The 16,144-nt window shown below is 43.5% G+C and overlaps 1 protein-coding gene across 1 annotated transcript in view; it reads left to right on the top strand.

The window, feature by feature from the left end:
- prkdc (protein kinase, DNA-activated, catalytic subunit) overlaps positions 1-16,144 on the top strand; it is a 44,349-nt gene that overhangs the window by 16,794 nt on the left and 11,411 nt on the right. The window contains 30 exon segments of the mRNA XM_064949507.1: positions 880-1,110; positions 1,286-1,512; positions 1,867-2,075; positions 2,299-2,431; positions 2,626-2,784; positions 3,099-3,302; positions 3,498-3,686; positions 3,833-3,937; positions 4,299-4,466; positions 5,064-5,191; positions 5,285-5,492; positions 5,861-6,042; positions 6,596-6,764; positions 7,396-7,461; positions 7,552-7,615; positions 7,743-7,891; positions 8,193-8,333; positions 8,652-8,771; positions 8,941-9,084; positions 11,669-11,820; positions 11,949-12,083; positions 12,573-12,684; positions 12,783-12,910; positions 13,461-13,610; positions 13,764-13,937; positions 14,219-14,317; positions 14,401-14,611; positions 14,919-15,114; positions 15,323-15,517; positions 15,749-15,864. Of these exon segments, the coding sequence (XP_064805579.1) occupies positions 880-1,110; positions 1,286-1,512; positions 1,867-2,075; positions 2,299-2,431; positions 2,626-2,784; positions 3,099-3,302; positions 3,498-3,686; positions 3,833-3,937; positions 4,299-4,466; positions 5,064-5,191; positions 5,285-5,492; positions 5,861-6,042; positions 6,596-6,764; positions 7,396-7,461; positions 7,552-7,615; positions 7,743-7,891; positions 8,193-8,333; positions 8,652-8,771; positions 8,941-9,084; positions 11,669-11,820; positions 11,949-12,083; positions 12,573-12,684; positions 12,783-12,910; positions 13,461-13,610; positions 13,764-13,937; positions 14,219-14,317; positions 14,401-14,611; positions 14,919-15,114; positions 15,323-15,517; positions 15,749-15,864 (4,664 nt within the window).

Genomic DNA, 16,144 nt, shown 5'->3' on the forward strand with positions numbered 1-16,144 from the left:
AAAACTCTCGAGAAAGGCAGGAACCTAGGAAGAAACCTAGAGATGAACTAGGCCCTGAGGGGTGGTCAGTCCTCTTCTGGCAGTGTCGGGTAGAGATTATAAGAGTACATTAAGTGCATTAAGGCCAGATTGTTCTTCAAGATGTTCAAATGTTCATAGATGACCAGCAGGGTCTGGGGACAGCCAAGAGTCGTCAGGTCAGGTAGTCCTGAGGCATGGTACTAGGGCTGGGGGGGGGGCAGGCAGGCATACTTACATTCACACAGGACACCAGCTAAGACAGGAGAATTACACCAGATATAACAGACTGAGCCTAGCCCCCCGGGACATAGACTCTTGCAGCATAGATACTGGAGGCTGAGATGGGGGGGTTGTGTGACATTGTGACCAGTGGTGTGAAGTACTTAAGTAAAAACACTTTAAAGTACTACTTACGTAGTTTTTGGCGGTATCTGTACTTTACTTTACTATTTATAGTTTTGGCTACTTTTACTTTTACATTATTTTTTTTAGGAATCTAATGTACTTTCTTCTCCATACATTTTCTCTGACACCCAAAAGTACTCATTACATTTTAACAGGAAAATGGTTCAGTTCACACTTCTCAAGAGGTCATCCCTACTGCCTCTGATCTGGCGGACTCACTTAACACAAATGCATTGTTTGTATATGAGTGTTGAACCGTGCCCCTGGCTATCCGTAAATAAAATAAAAACAAGAAAATGTTGCTGTTAGGTTTGCAGGATATAACTCCACCCACCTTGCCAAAGCACAGCCCCCACACGGCTAGAGGGACATCAACAGACCACCAACTTACTACCCTGAGACGAGGCTTAGTATAGCCCACAAAGATCATAATGGGACTTTTCTTGTCTTTAGGAGAGAGGTCTCCGTCCCAATGGCTGCAGGAGCTGTTGCAGCAGCATGGTGTGGGCTTCCTCATCTCCAGGCTGGAGGGGGGAGGGCTGCTCTCCCAGCCCACCCTCAGGCACCTGGCCGGCCCCTTCACCATCAGGGCCGCGCTGCAGTGGATGGATCTGTTGCTGGCCGCCCTCGACTGCTACAACACATTCATCGGCCTACACATCATCAAGCCTCAGCAGATACTAGGTGAGTAAACTCACTGGTGAGCCACACTCGTATGATGAGGGACGTTGCCTGAGACATGAGGACTCGCTTTTAGCTCAGAGGGCTAACAAAGTAGTGTGACGCACAGGAGACCTGGGTTTGAATCCAATATGGTCACACTTGCATTTCAGTCACAAGTTTTTTTCTTTATTCGAAGGCTCTGATGAGAAATCCAGCTTTTTGAATGCCTTGGGGTTCTTCCTTGCTGAACTGGCCACCAAGGAGCTGGAGGCAGCAGAGGGCTGTTTCAGAGCAGGCCAGAGAATCTCCCTTTTCAGTCCCAGAGAGAGAGACCAGTACAACTACAGCAAGTGCACCATCATCGTACGACTCATGGAGTTTGCCACGGTGGTACTGGTCAAATGCCAACAGGACTTTTGGAAGGTGAAGGATTACTTTATGTATATTTTTGGCTTTGTAGACATTTATGGGCACCTCATTTCTGTGCTAGTGTCCAACAAGACAAAACTCTCAGTACTTCCTGGAAAATGTATGTACATAACCTCTAAATCGCTGACAATTCCCCTATGCAATCACAAGCTGCATGTATTTTCGGGGGAGGATAAAGTGTCAGAAAAGTGTAAAATGTATCCCTTTATCAATTTAATGCCCACTGTCTCGCTGTATTGTAAATTAGGTATGGTATCATGGGTCTTCGTTTGCTGCCTTCTGGAAACTTGCAAGATTGTTTACTTGTAGAAATAAACTGATAAATACCCATTTTAACCCTGTCCCTAGCTACTGGAGAAGGATCTGTTTGACTCTGCCTTTTTGGAGCTGGTGGCTCTGACTGTCTGTGAGCCCTCATCTATTGGCTTCAACATGGCTGACCTGGAAGTGATGAAGCACCTGCCAGAGGTGTGTGTTCCCCTGCTGAAGGCCCTGCTGGTCTCACCCTACAGAGAGGATCTGGAGGACAGCCTCAGGAAGAGGATATCCCAGCAAAGGTCTGTATGGTGTTGATTAGTCCTCTGTTTAGGTTAAGATCAGTTCACTCCCAAACCAACCCCTAGACCATTGTCGTTTCTAAGTAGCCCTTTAAACATGTTAGGTAGACAAGTATGGGCTTTATAGGAGTTATATCATTAATTTTCTTCAGGAAATCATCAGAGCACAGATTAAAACATAGCGTAGGAATGATGATTAATAATGGGTTTGTGTTGTCTTCAGTGTGGAGGACTTGTGTAGCGTGGACCTTTACCATCCAGACACTTGTACCAGCCATGCCAATATGGAGATGCTTCTCTCTGCCTGCAAACAGATTCACAAAGCAGGGTTCCTCAGCTCCCTTCTGCACAGCCAGGTACTCTTTCTTTCTTTCTCTCCTTACCCCTGTCTTACTGATCTACCTATTGCTGCTGAAACATTTCGGCCCAGCTTTACTTAAGGCCAGAGTTCAATTGTTGTCTTGTAGTGCACAAATAGTAAATGTTACACACCTCCCCTCTTGTTGAAATCTCTTCACTATGTGACTGTTCTCTCTACTGTGTGTTAAAGGATCTCAGTTACTCACAGTCCCTGGGATCCAAACTCCTCCTGGCGGTATACAAAGGCATCGCCCCCGGAGAGGAGAGGAAGGCCCTCCCTTCCATGGACGTGAGCAGCAGGAGGCTAGCCGACGGACTGGTGCAGCTGGCCTTCTCCCTGGGTGGACAGGTTGGAAACACCTAGCCTAATTTCCCCTAGATTGTTTTGCAGGCGGGGTGCTAAGGCCAACAGAGCAACATCCATGCCCTCTGGCAGTTTGCTGCTTACATGGCAGACTTCTGTTTCTTTTTCATCTTTTTGTAAACAAACAATGTATAGCTTCCAAATATGTTTAAAACTTTAATCTCGTAGATAGTCAGTGATTGTATTCATAGCTCCAGCTATGAATTTGAGAGGTCACGGATTGCGGCTTGACTCAAGTACTTCATCAAACTCCGTCTCTGCTACGCTTACCTGTTTGTGTTCTGTCGTCATTCTGGCAGAGTGAGCAGCTGGTAGAGCTGCTTTTGAACACCATCATGCTGTCTGTGCCTCTGGCGGGCAGCCGCAAGCAGAACTTCCTCAGCTTCTCTCATGGAGAGTACTTCTACAGCCTCTTCCAGATGACGCTCAATGCAGAGCTGCTCAGCAACCTGGATACCACCGTAACGCTGCTCATGAAAGCCGCCACCCAAAACCCTAGCATGGTGAGTAGTAGTGGTCTCATCTAATAAATGATTTAGAATCAAACCTTCGTTCAAATGTCAGGGATTGGGTTGAAAGCAAAATACACATTTCCATGACCTACCAAGAAAATGGACAAAGTATATCTCTCTCTAAACAAGATGACCAAAAAGTGTTGTAGAATACATTTGTACATTTCTTTGGTGTCCTTGCAACAGGTTAGCGTGCTGCTGAACGGCATGCTGGACCACAGTTTCCGGGAGCGCTCGATGAGGAAGAGCCAGGGCAGTCGGCTGGTGGAGTGGATACTGCAGAGGTGGGAGCTGCTGAGGCCGTGGTGGGGCAACAACGCCTCCACGTCAGAAAGTAAAACCGCCACCCTCACATTACTCTCCAAGGTTCTACAGGTGCAGCATAGCCAGATATATGCTTCTTTTCATATTTTTAAACATGTTTTCATTGTATTTTTGTACCCAGGTTTTAGCTTGTGTTTAACCTATATGAGTTTATCTAACTGTTCATTCTAACTATATGTATATCTAATTCTGTGCAGATTGATTCATCTGTGTGCTCCAATGCCGGCCACCAAGCATTCCAACTGGTGTTCTCCACTTTCACTACTCTCATCGTTGACATGGCCCTGCCGTTGAATCTCAAGGTAAAGCATTAAGGTCGTTTTAATCAATTTAATCTTCCTGATTTTGTTTCTTGTTATCTAAAATGTTTTTTAGTTTTTTTTTTAAGCCCTATTTTATAAGGTATGTTCACTGAAAACTGAGTTGCTGGGGATGGGAGAAGGGTCATTTGGTATCTGTGGATAATTAACTGGCTGTGGTAGCATGGATAGCCAGGTTGGGAACATAAGCCACACTACAATACTAAGTCCTTAAGCTTGTTAACAAAGTGCTATGGGATTGACTCATAGTCATGGAAAACTGTCTTGCCTTTAGTCAAGGGAAGAGGAAAAATGTTCATCACTGTTTTGAGTGAACTATCGCTTTAACCCCACCACTCTTCAGAGCCAGGCACTGATCATGCTGCCATTCTTCACCACCCTGCCGGAGGAGCCCCTGGCCCAGCTGCAGACGTCCCTGGAGGCACTGGTGGCATCCCACTTCCCGATGCAGTCAGACGAGTTCCCCCGTGGCTCCCTGCACCGCAACAACTACATGGACTGTCTTCGAAAGGTAAGGTCAACCAGACCTGGGTTCAAAAGTATTATTTAGGGTATTTCAATTACTTTCAAAGACATTTGGAAGTAAGTATTTCAATATTATTTATTTGAAAATATAAGTAGTTGAATATCGGGAATGTATTTGTAAATACACTTGGAAGTTATTTGAAAATACTCAAATACACTCCCATGCATTTAACCTAGGTATTTAAAAAATAGTATTTAACATAAGTATTTAAAATACTTTAAAATACTTCCAATAGAAGTAGTTGATTCGGGACACATTATGTGAACATACACACACACTACACAGAAAAATAATAATTAAAAAAAGAAATACTCAAATACACCTGTAGTTGAGCTCTGGTCTGCCATCAACTTTAATGGTTAAGTCCTAAGTCCCTCCAACATTGTTCTTACACCAGTCCACTTTAAATCCATAAGGGGGTGGAGAAGTGGACACTTCGGTAGACCAGTAGTGTTCTAATGGCTCAAGTGGTGGGTGCATAGTTCTTGCAACATCCGGGTTCTGGGTTTGATTCCCATCACATATATTTAATGATATCTTGAATTATTCTTGTAAATTATCATGAATGTCACTCCTTTTCAGTTTTTGGATGCCCTAGAACTCTCTCAAAGTCCTCTTCTGCTGAAATTAATGGCCGGAGTTCTGTGCCGCGATACAAAGCACATTATGGAGGACTTGTTCCAAACGTGTTTCCAAAGAATTGCTAGGCGGTGAGTGAGGCACTTATTTCCCCCACCGTGTTTACATCAGTGTTGGTTTCTCCAAGTGTAAGGTGGATTGAAGAGTGTTTTGTGTGTGAGCAGGTCCAGTGGTGAGCGAATGGTGCAGCTGTTATGTGCTGTGTACAAGACCATCCAGCAGGGTGACGTGCCTGTCCCCTCCATGCTCCAAGCCATGCTGGAGAGAGTGCTGCTACCATTAGCCTCTTACTGCAGTCCCAAAGCCCTGGCTGAATTCTTCAGCGCTAACGTCGGTGACATCATGGCGGCGCTGCTCGCTCGCTTTACCAAGGTCTGTTGGTTGCTTTCTGGTTATCTGTATTTAATATTCTGCAGTCTTTTACCGTGGTGGAACATTAATGACAAGTGTAAAGAGCTTTGGCTTTTGTGGAATCTACAAGGTTCATTGCTTTAATCTGTTATATGACGGGATGTGTGCTTTACTGAAAAAGTCTGAAAACATTTTAAAATAACATAGAGAACTTAGTGTTTTGGTGTAGATCTGCTGTCACGTGTAAGGCTTGAAATGTTATTTGACTTTATTTATTTATTTTGTTTTTGCAGATAAACTTAATCCTAACTGAGCCTTTTCTAATGTTCTCATAGAGTTGAAAAACATTTTAAACCAGTTGAAAAAAATATTTCTGACTTTTTTTTCAGTCCAACGAAGCGGCTTATGAGGCCCAGTTGATTAAGAAGAATGGCTGCTACAAACTGATGGCGTTGCTCTACTCTCGTCTGCCTAAAGAGGAGGTTTACTCCAAAGACTCCCAGATCAACCAGGCTTACTGTGGAACCACAGTCAAAACAGAGGGCAACGAGCTGTCAAAGACTCTCATCAAGTAAGTCCACCGATAAGTTGTATCTTTTTAAAGGTGCCATCCAGAAAATGTTCCAATATAGCCATACATTAAATATATATTCACCCCTAACCTTGTCAAGGGGTAAAACATCAATAAAATGTTCCAATATAGCCATACATTAAATATATATTCACCCCTAACCTTGTCAAGGGGTAAAACATCAATAAAATGTTCCAATATAGCCATACATTAAATATATATTCACCCCTAACCTTGTCAAGGGGTAAAACATCAATAAAATGTTCCAATATAGCCATACATTAAATATATATTCATCTCTAACCTTGTCAAGGGGTAAAACATCAATAAAATGTTCCAATATAGCCATACATTAAATATATATTCACCCCTAACCTTGTCAAGGGGTAAAACATAAATAAAATGTTCCAATATAGCCATACATTAAATATATATTCACCCCTAACCTTGTCAAGGGGTAAAACATAAATAAAATGGTACTCAATCAATTTCTCCAGTCGTCTAGTTTGTGTTGCTGTTTGTGTTGCTAAATCCAGTTGTAATTTCCCTTTAGGTCATGCTTTGAAGCCTTCACGGAGAACATGACAGGAGAAACTCAGCTCTTGGAGATCAGGAGGCAGTACCATTGTGCTGGGTATAACTGTGCCATCGCAGTCATCAGCTGTAGCTTCAACGAGACCAAGTTCTACCAAGGCTTCCTCTTTACAGAGAAACCTGAGAAGGTGATACAAAGTCGCCTGGTCCCAGATCTGTTTGTGCTGTATTGCCAACTCCTATTGTCATGCCATAGTAAAGGGTTAATTCAACCAAACTGCATTGCCGATTTTATCCAGTTGTATATTTTAAGCAGTAAGGCCCGAGGGTGTGTGGTTTATTGCCAATAAACCACAGCCAAGGGCTGTTTGTCAGCACGACGCAACGTGGAGTGCCTGGACACAGCCCTTAGCCGTGGTATATTGCCCATATATCATAAACCCCCGAGACCCTTATTTCTGTTATAAACTGGTTAGCAATGTAATTAGAGCAGTAAAAATAAGTGTTTCGTCATACCTGTGGTATACGGTCTGATAGACCACAGATATAATCAGCATTCAGGGCTCGAACCACCCAGTTTATAATACAAGTTATACCATGGCATTGTTGAATACTTGTTTCTGATTGGCATGAAGGGCATTCTAAAGTGTGCATTGTAATATATACACTCAGTTTATAAAAACATATAAACTATGTCCTTTTTTCCTGTGGTGAAATAAAATTGCTAAATGGTATGGGTATAGAAGTACCAGGCTCATCTCACATGATCAATTCTACAATACAAATCAACAATGTATGTTCTTCTGTTCTTTCCCCCAGAATCAATTCATATTCGAGAATCTCATTGATACCCAAAGGACGTACAGATTCCCTATTGAAATTGAGGTATATTGTTTGTTTTTTCTCCCACTGACATCAGTGAGTAATCCGAGTGATGTCAGTAATCTGAGCATAGCCTTCTCATTCTCCTTATAGGTTCCTATGGAGAGGAAGAAGAAATACGTCATGATTCGGAAAGAAGTGAGCGAGGAGAACGGAGGTAGGATGAATCTGCATCTCCACCTGACATTCAGTTGAGGTTCCTTAGTATACTTCACGTTACACTGTTGGAAGTAACAGTTGTCTCTATATTTAACCTTTCTATCCGTGTTGTCTCTGCCCATCAGAGGAGCCAGTATACCTCTCCTCTCAGTCCTACATGGCTGACAGCAGTCTGAGTGAGGAGATGAGTCAGTTTGACTTCTCAACCGGAGTCCAGAGCTTCTCCTACAATTCTCAGAATCCTGCGGGGCAAAGTCGCACAGTCAGGAAGCGGGTCAGTCCGACCGCGTGCTCCAGGGTTGCTTTTACATGGGTTAGAGTGTATCCATGGGAGAGACCCTTGTCCCATCCCCTAACAGGCCCCTTACCTTTATTATACACATTGCATAAGTACATATACAATATTTAAGATATCCTAAAGATATACTGAGTCAATACTTAGTGGAAGCACCTTTAGCAGAAGGAACAGCTGTGTGTCTCTTTGGATATACATATACACAAAGAGCCTACAAACTCATTTGCACTGTTGTCTCTTTTTATTGGTAAATGTTTGACTGTTTTTGGAATTACCTCAGGAGAGAGCCGAGACCATTTCGGCTCAGGAGGAGACGGTGGACCTGGAGATGGATGAACTGAACCAACACGAGTGCATGGCGGCCATGGCGTCTCTGGTGGGCCACATGCAGAGGAATAACATCACTCCCAGAGTTGAACAGGTCTGCTCCGTTCCACTGCTCCATTCCACACTGACCACTTAGCCCCTAAACCCCGGGCACTCTTGTAGATCTGAGAGGATTTGATAGATATAAGCATTATTATGGCTTAATCTTGCCCTCTGGTCGGCTTTTTGCAATATTGATTCCTCATATCCAGCCCTCATCAGATCTACAGGGAGTAGGGGCTAGGGAGTAGGGGCTAGGGGTGGATTTGGAATTCTGCACAAATCTGTCTATTGCAGTTGGAGAAAAGTTGATAATATATTTTGGGGATTGGGACCCATTCCAACATCTTGTCTTGTCTTCTGTGTGGTCTAGGGAGGCATACCCAGTGAACTCCCACCCTGGATGAAGTTCCTACAAGGAAAGTTGGCAAATCCAGCCACAGCGCTAAATATCCGACTTTTCATCGCAAAGCTGATAATCAACACAGAGGAGGTGAGGCCACCCATCCTCTAACAATATCTGTCAACAATATATTTTCTCCCTGTGTTTACCCTTCATCGTTCCCGTTGTTCCCATTTGTATTTCAAATCAAGATTGGCAGGTGTGGTTCCAACATACTGTTCCTGATATTTCTGATGGTTCTGACGCTGTTGTTCTGCAGGTTTTCCGTCCATACGCCAGGCTGTGGCTGGGGCCGCTCCTACAACTGGTGGTCTCTGGGAACAACGGGGGTGAAGGGATCCACTTCATGGTGGTGGACATAGTGGTCACAGTGCTCTCCTGGATTGGCCTGGCCACCCCCAAGGTTCTTTCCCATGTCTTCTTTTCACTTCTTTTCTCATTGAGCTACACTCTATATACAAACATATGTGGACACCCCTTCCAATTATTCTGCTACAGTTGCAAAAAAAATTACCTGCATTTCTGCATAAATTGGTCATCAAATTTGATCTGATCTTCATTTAAGTCACAACAATAGACACACACACAGTTTGCTTTAACTATTAACACACAAACAATTATACATTTTCATGTCTTTATTGAACACACTGTGTAGACATTCACAGTGCAGGGTGGGAAATTATGGTTTTTAATAACTGGTTGACCCTCCTTTGGCAGCAATAACCTCAACCAAATGTTTTCTGTAATTTTGGACCATTCCTTTTTATAAAACTGTTTCAGTTTAGCAATATTTCTTCTGTTGAAGACATTCTGTTGTTGATTTACTTCTGTGTTTTGGGTCATTGTCCTGTTGCATCACCCAACCTCTGAGCTTCAATTGGCAGACAGATAGCGTAACATTCTCCTGCAAAATGTCGACAAACTTGGGAGTTCATTTCTCTGTCGATGATAGCAAGCTGTCCAGGCCCTGAGGCAGCAAAGCAGCCCCAAACCATGATGCTCCCTCCACCATACTTTACAGTTGGGATGAGGTTTTGATGTTGGTGTGCTGTGCCTTTTTTTTCTCCACACATAGTGTTGTGTGTTCCTTCGAAACAACTCAACGGTAGTTTCATCTGTCCACAGAATATTTTGCCAGAAGTGCTGTGGAACATCCAGGTGCACTTTTACAAACTTCAGACATGCAGCAATGTTTTTTGGACAGCAGTGGCTTCTTCCGTGGTGTCCTATGAACACCATTCTTATTTAGTGTTTTACGTATCGTAGACTCATCAACAGAGATGTTAGCAAGTTCCAGAGATTTCTGTTAGTCTATAGCTGACACTCTAGGATTCTTCTTACCTCATTGAGCATTCTGCACTGTGCTCTTGCAGTCATCTTTGCAGGATGGCCACTCCTAGGGAGAGTAGCAACAGAGCTGAACTTTCTCCATTTATAGACAATTTGTCTTACCGTGGACTGATGAACATCAAGGCTTTTAGAGATACTTTTGTAACTCTTTCCAGCAAGTCAACAATTCTTAATCTTAGGTATTCTGAGATCTCTTTTGTTCGAGGCATGGTTAACATCAGGCAATGCTTCTTGTGAATAGCAAACTCACATTTTGTGAGTGTCTTTTATAGGCTATTGTTTTTTTGTTTGATAATAATGTAGGCCCACCAGAGTGGCCTACAATAAAAACAACTATGGAGAAAATGCATTCCATAACAATTTAAGATGGAAATAGCTGTTCTATCATTCAGCCTACAGTAGCAGCCAATGTGTGGTGTTCAATGTAGGCCAACATTCCATGAGACTTTTGACAGAAAAACATACAGTACAGGGCTTAACCTGTTTATCCACTTACCCTTCAGACAAGGAGGTGACTGGAAATGTTGTTGTGTTTTGGTGCTAGAAACCACTTTATAAAATAAAATGCATTATTATGCCCATTATTACAGAGAATCAGACATCCTACCTTCTGCCTATTGGGTACTTATTCAAGCCTGTCTCAAAATACAACACTGCCCCTTTAAGACAAAAAAAAACCTTCTACCTGACTCTCATTTCAAAGAGAAATGTACACATTTTGTGCTCATGTAGGAAGCAATCACTCCCCTATTGCTGACTACACATTATCTATAACTAGGCTATTAACTCACTGGCTACATGCAGCTCTTGCTTTGATCTCAAAACAAGCACATCTACTCATGACCACAGCTGTAAACACAGTCCAGTTCAAAGTAAATGGCATAAATTCATATGGCAATGGTCTATTTGCATATAGGCATTCTGCAGCTCTGATTGGTTATGCCGCACCGGTCTGTGTAGAATACGGGCTGAGTCGTGCACAATAGAATCCTACTTCGACGCGTTCTACCTACAACCACTCTTGCATAGTTAGTTTTGTTTCGGTATTTTACATTGAAAGCGTCTAATATTGTATTGATTCGCTCACAATTGCCACAGTAAAGGGAAACGTTGATAGTGTTAACTAACAGGGAAAAGTCTAGAAAGTTGAGTGAAGTTCAATCTCGTGCTTCTCTACGTGGGCTGATAATTCTTCTGAGCTCTGTGCGGTGTTCGCAGTGCGGCAGTCTTGGGCTACTGCACGCTAATGCTCAGCTTAGAGGGAACATTGACCTCAACGCCATCAAACACCTTTGGGATGAATTGGAATGCGAGCCAGGCCTAATCGCCCAACATCAGTGCCCCAACCTCACTAATGCTCTTGTGGCTGAATGGAAGCAAGTCCCCGCAGCAATGTTCCAACATCTAGTGGAAAGCCTTCCCAGAAGAGTGGAGGCTGTTATAGCAGCAAAGGGGGGACCAACTCCATATTAATGACCATGATATTGGAATTAGATGTTCGATGAGCAGTTGTCCACATAACTTTTGGTCATGTAGTGTACTTCCAATACAGCATTGTTTCTCCTACTATGATTTTGCCCCCCCCCCATGGGGGAAATGTTGCAGTAGAGTCTTTTTTGTTGTTGTTGGTATCCCAGGGCAACACCAGAGATGAAGTCCTGGCCAATCGTCTGCTGGAGTTCCTGATGAGGAACAGCTTCCACCCCAAGAGACCCGTCTTCAGACACAACCTGGAGATCATTCGCACTGTGGTTGAGTGCTGGAAGGACTGTTTGGACGTGCCCTACAAGTGAGAATGACCCTAGTACAAGCATTTCATTTCCTTTCCCACTGATTTCCCCAAGCTTTTGAAAACCTCAAAAAAGTGAACTATCCTTTTAATATCAACATGCGTCCTCTTTCTTCTTTGTTGCGCAGCCTGATCTACGAGCGTTTCTGCGGCACAGACCCAAACAGTAAAGATAACTCAGTAGGGCTCCAGCTGCTGGGCATCGTTCTGGCTAACAGCCTCCCTGCCTACGATGCCAGGAAGTGTGATATCGAGTACGAAAGGTAAATGGGCAACCTGTGTGTCTGTCTGTCGAGAAAGTAAACTAATGCATCAGCTGATTAGATTGATGATGAGCATGATTGTGGTTATGATGATGAAGATTATTATGATGATGATTTGTGATGATGAGCATGATTGTGGTGATGATGATGAAGAAGATTATTATGGTGGTGGTGATGATGATGGTGGTGATGATGATTGTGGTTATGATGATGATGATGTTGATTGTGGTTATGATGATGATGAGCATGATGGTGGTTATGATGAAGAAGATTATTATGGTGATGGTGGTGGTGATGATTGTTATGATGATGATGATGACTATTAGTATTATTAGTAGTAGTATTATGGCATTATTTACCTTACTATTGTTGACCTTATTTTACCTGGTAAACGTGATTGAAAACCCATTCCTCCATTGTGAGTGTTGCATTGAATGAGAGTCTGTGTGTTTCAGTGAATAAGGCCTGACTATGTGAAATGTGTTGCAGGTATATCCAGTCCCTGACCAACAACCTGGCCTTCACCAGATATAAGGAGGTCTACTCTGCAGCCGCTGAGATCATCGGTCTTATCTTGAAGAACATGACTGAAAAGGACAGTGTATGTTAACTTGTCCTCTTGATAATCCTAAACCCAAATGATGGACTTCATTTACTTTTTATTTGAACATGATTCAACATGTTTTTTCTTTCTTTCAGCAACCTGATGCATCGCTGCTCAGTCTCACTGTAAATAAATTAAAAGATCTGAAGAAAAAAGACCTGGATGACAAATTCATTATCTGCTTGAGCAAAGTTTCCAAACACTTTCCTCCCTTTATGGACCGGTAAGAGTAGTGTTTTTATTTGGTAACTTCCTGAAACACCATAATCTAGTAAGCTAGTTCAGCCCAGGTCCATCAGTGCCTTAGGCGCTAAAACTGAAGTAAATAATTTTGCTAATTCACTGGATACAAAATTAACTGGGCTAAAAGTGAAGCTGCACTCCTTCACTGTCATACATTTCCGACTTACTTTGATAACGTTCCTTTTGTTAGGAAATGGCAAAGATTTACAAATATTTGTAGATAAACATCGGGTCACCTCGATTAGAATGGATTCTGGAGGAAGACTTCCTGGCTGGTTTGCTCTTATCAAATCTGGGCAATTTACCCAGTTATTTTGATATGCAAGGCTACTTTCTAAATACACAAAGCAGCTTTATGACAGTTTGTAAACATTTTGCTGTTCTGTTTACACCTGTTGTATCCTGTTCACATGACAAATAAAGTTGATTTTGATTTGACTTACAATAATGTGTGTGTGTGTGTGTGTGTGTGTGTGTGTGTGTGTGTGTGTGTGTGTGTGTGTGCACGCACACTTGTGTGTCTATATTAGGTTTGTCAACGTAGTGTCCTACCTGCTGCCGAAGCTGCACGGCATGTTGAAGACCCACTGTCTGGAGTGTGTTTTCAGCCGGGCCGAAGTCATCCCAGACATCTACCTGCTGCTGAAGACCAAGGGATTCACCCAGATCATGGCCCACAGGTTTGCCCCCTACACACACACACACATATATGAGGCCTGGACTAAAAAGCATGGTCAATTGGAGAAACTCCTGTGTAATCGCTTTTTAGTCCAGGACCAGTGTCAGACATAAACTCCGGTAGAAACCACATGACGTTGTTGCCGTTCTCCTAGGGATGAGGTGAGACAGAGAGTGTGTCTGGACATCATCCACAAGATCCTGGCCAAGCTGAAGCCAGCAGAGCTCCAGGAGGTCCTGGGAGCCGTCACAGCATTCATCTCCCACCCCTCGCCAGCCTGCAGAGAGCGGATGTACGACATCCTCATGTGGATTCAAGATAACTACAGGTTGGTACAGTGCTCATTTTAGGACAGCCTCACCGCATTGATTCAATCACCATGCCTCACGCTTACACAACAACGGTTTAGTTCCTATTTGGACCCCACCACTATGCCCCCTATAATTGCTCTAATGTTGATGCTCGGAAATGAAGGATAGAATGATCAAATCAAATCATCAAATTTTATTTGTCACATACACATGGTTAGCAGATGTTAATGCGAGTGTAGCGAAATGCTTGGAATGATTGGAATGATTGTGAAAGGCTAACGAAGTCATTTGTTTTCAGTGATGTAGAGAGTCAGTCTGACAGTGTTTCGGTGGAAGTGTTCAACGAGGCAAAGGAAACCCTGCTTCAGGGACTTACCGATGGAAACCAAGGGCTGCAGTAAGTACTTATCTTACATGTGGCATAAAAGTAATTTCTCACAAAGTAGTGTCTGTAGCATTCTGCCTCCCCTCAATCTGCAGGCTGTACGTGCGTAACTTCTGGAGCCACGAGAAGCGCCTGCCCAAAGCCACCCTGGAGCGCATGCTGGTGTTGCTGCACTCTCTATACTCTAGTCGCATCGAGGAGCACTTCCTCAGTCTGGCCACTAACCTGCTCCTGGAGATGACCAGCCAGAGTCCAGACTACACACGCAACATGTTTGAGTACCCGCTGTCCGAGTGCAAGTTCCAGGTCAGGAGACTGTGACCACCGTAGAAATCAAATCATTTATTTCTAGATCATTCTTTCAAGATTGTTATTTTTAGAACATTTTATTTCTTTGAAGTGACTAATATAGGCTTCAGCCTGCAAAGAATGCACATTTTGATAGATGTACTTGTGACAGAAAAGTACATTCAAATGTATCTTTTCAAGTTTGTTACATTTAAATGTGAATTCCACACATGATCACAAAAGACACAGACATCTACTACTGTGGGGAAATCTGCAATAAGACTGTAGAGCAAAGTGTTTTGATGACGTTTTCTCTCTCTTCAAGGACTATGTGATTGATTCGAACTGGCGTCTCAGGAGCACCATCCTAACCCCGATGTTTGTGGAAACTCAAGCCACACAGGGAGCCACACAGGGAGCCACGCAGGGCCTGGAGAGCTCCACGTCTCAACCAGGGACCGTGAGGAACCAGCTCCGAGCAACACAAGGCTCACTGGAGTTCAGCCAGACTCAAGCTCCAGGTATGTACGTCCCCTTTCCTTCAAAAAGCCTTTGAAACTGAGATATTCAGTTGGTTGGGGTATGGGTGTGAGTTAGCTATGACTAACCAGCTGTAACTAACTAATTGTTAGCTGTACATTTGAGTTAACTGTTTGATAGTGTTTAGCATGCTTGTGTTTTTTGTGTGGTTACGTGCGTTTTATATTGTTTTGTTTCCCTGTATTTCAGGCCGGCGCTCCGCCTATAACTGGTTGACCGGCAGCAGCATGGACACCCTGGCTGAGTACTCGCTGTCCTCGGAGTCCCTTTCCGCTCTACTCGTGTTCGACAAGAAGAAGCCGGCTGCTTGGAGGCCCACCGGGGACGGCTTTGGCACCAGACGCCTCGCCTCGCCTTCTGACGAGGGTGACAGCCGCAGCAAAGGCTAGTCTCTCAAGTTTCATACCACCATTTGATGTTTTTCCTTTTGTTTAAAAATGATAACACAATAGTCTCAGAATGAACATGACCAGGACATAAAGAATAAGAAACAGACATTTTTTGTTTTCATTGCAAAGAAAACATTTTTCTCCAAATGTTTTCCGTTGTGTGCACTTATGGATACTGTATGTCTATCAGCTGTCAATGTCCTGTTTGTCTGCTTCCCTTCAACAGCTCAGAGTGAACAACGCGCCGACATCCTGAGGCTGAGGAGACGCTTCCTCAAGGACCAAGAGAAAGTCAGCTTGGGCTTCGCCAAGATGGAAATACGCCACCAAAGACAGGAGAAGGCAAGCGTCAAGAAAGCCCCTTTTTACGTGAAGGAGTTATACACAGTGTACAAAACACTAGGAAAACCTTCCTAATATTGAGTTGCACCCCCTCCCCCCCCTTTGCCTTCAGAACAGCCTCAATTCATCAGGGAATGGACTCTACAAGGTGTCAAAAACATTCCACAGGGTTGCTTGCCCATATTGACCCGAATGTTTCCCACAGTTGTGTCAAGTTGGCTGGATGTGTTTTGGGTGATGGACCATTCTTGATACACATGGGGAAACTGTTGAGCGTGAG

Source organism: Oncorhynchus masou, chromosome 30 (assembly GCF_036934945.1).
Source record: "Oncorhynchus masou masou isolate Uvic2021 chromosome 30, UVic_Omas_1.1, whole genome shotgun sequence".
Lineage (NCBI taxonomy): Eukaryota > Metazoa > Chordata > Actinopteri > Salmoniformes > Salmonidae > Oncorhynchus > Oncorhynchus masou.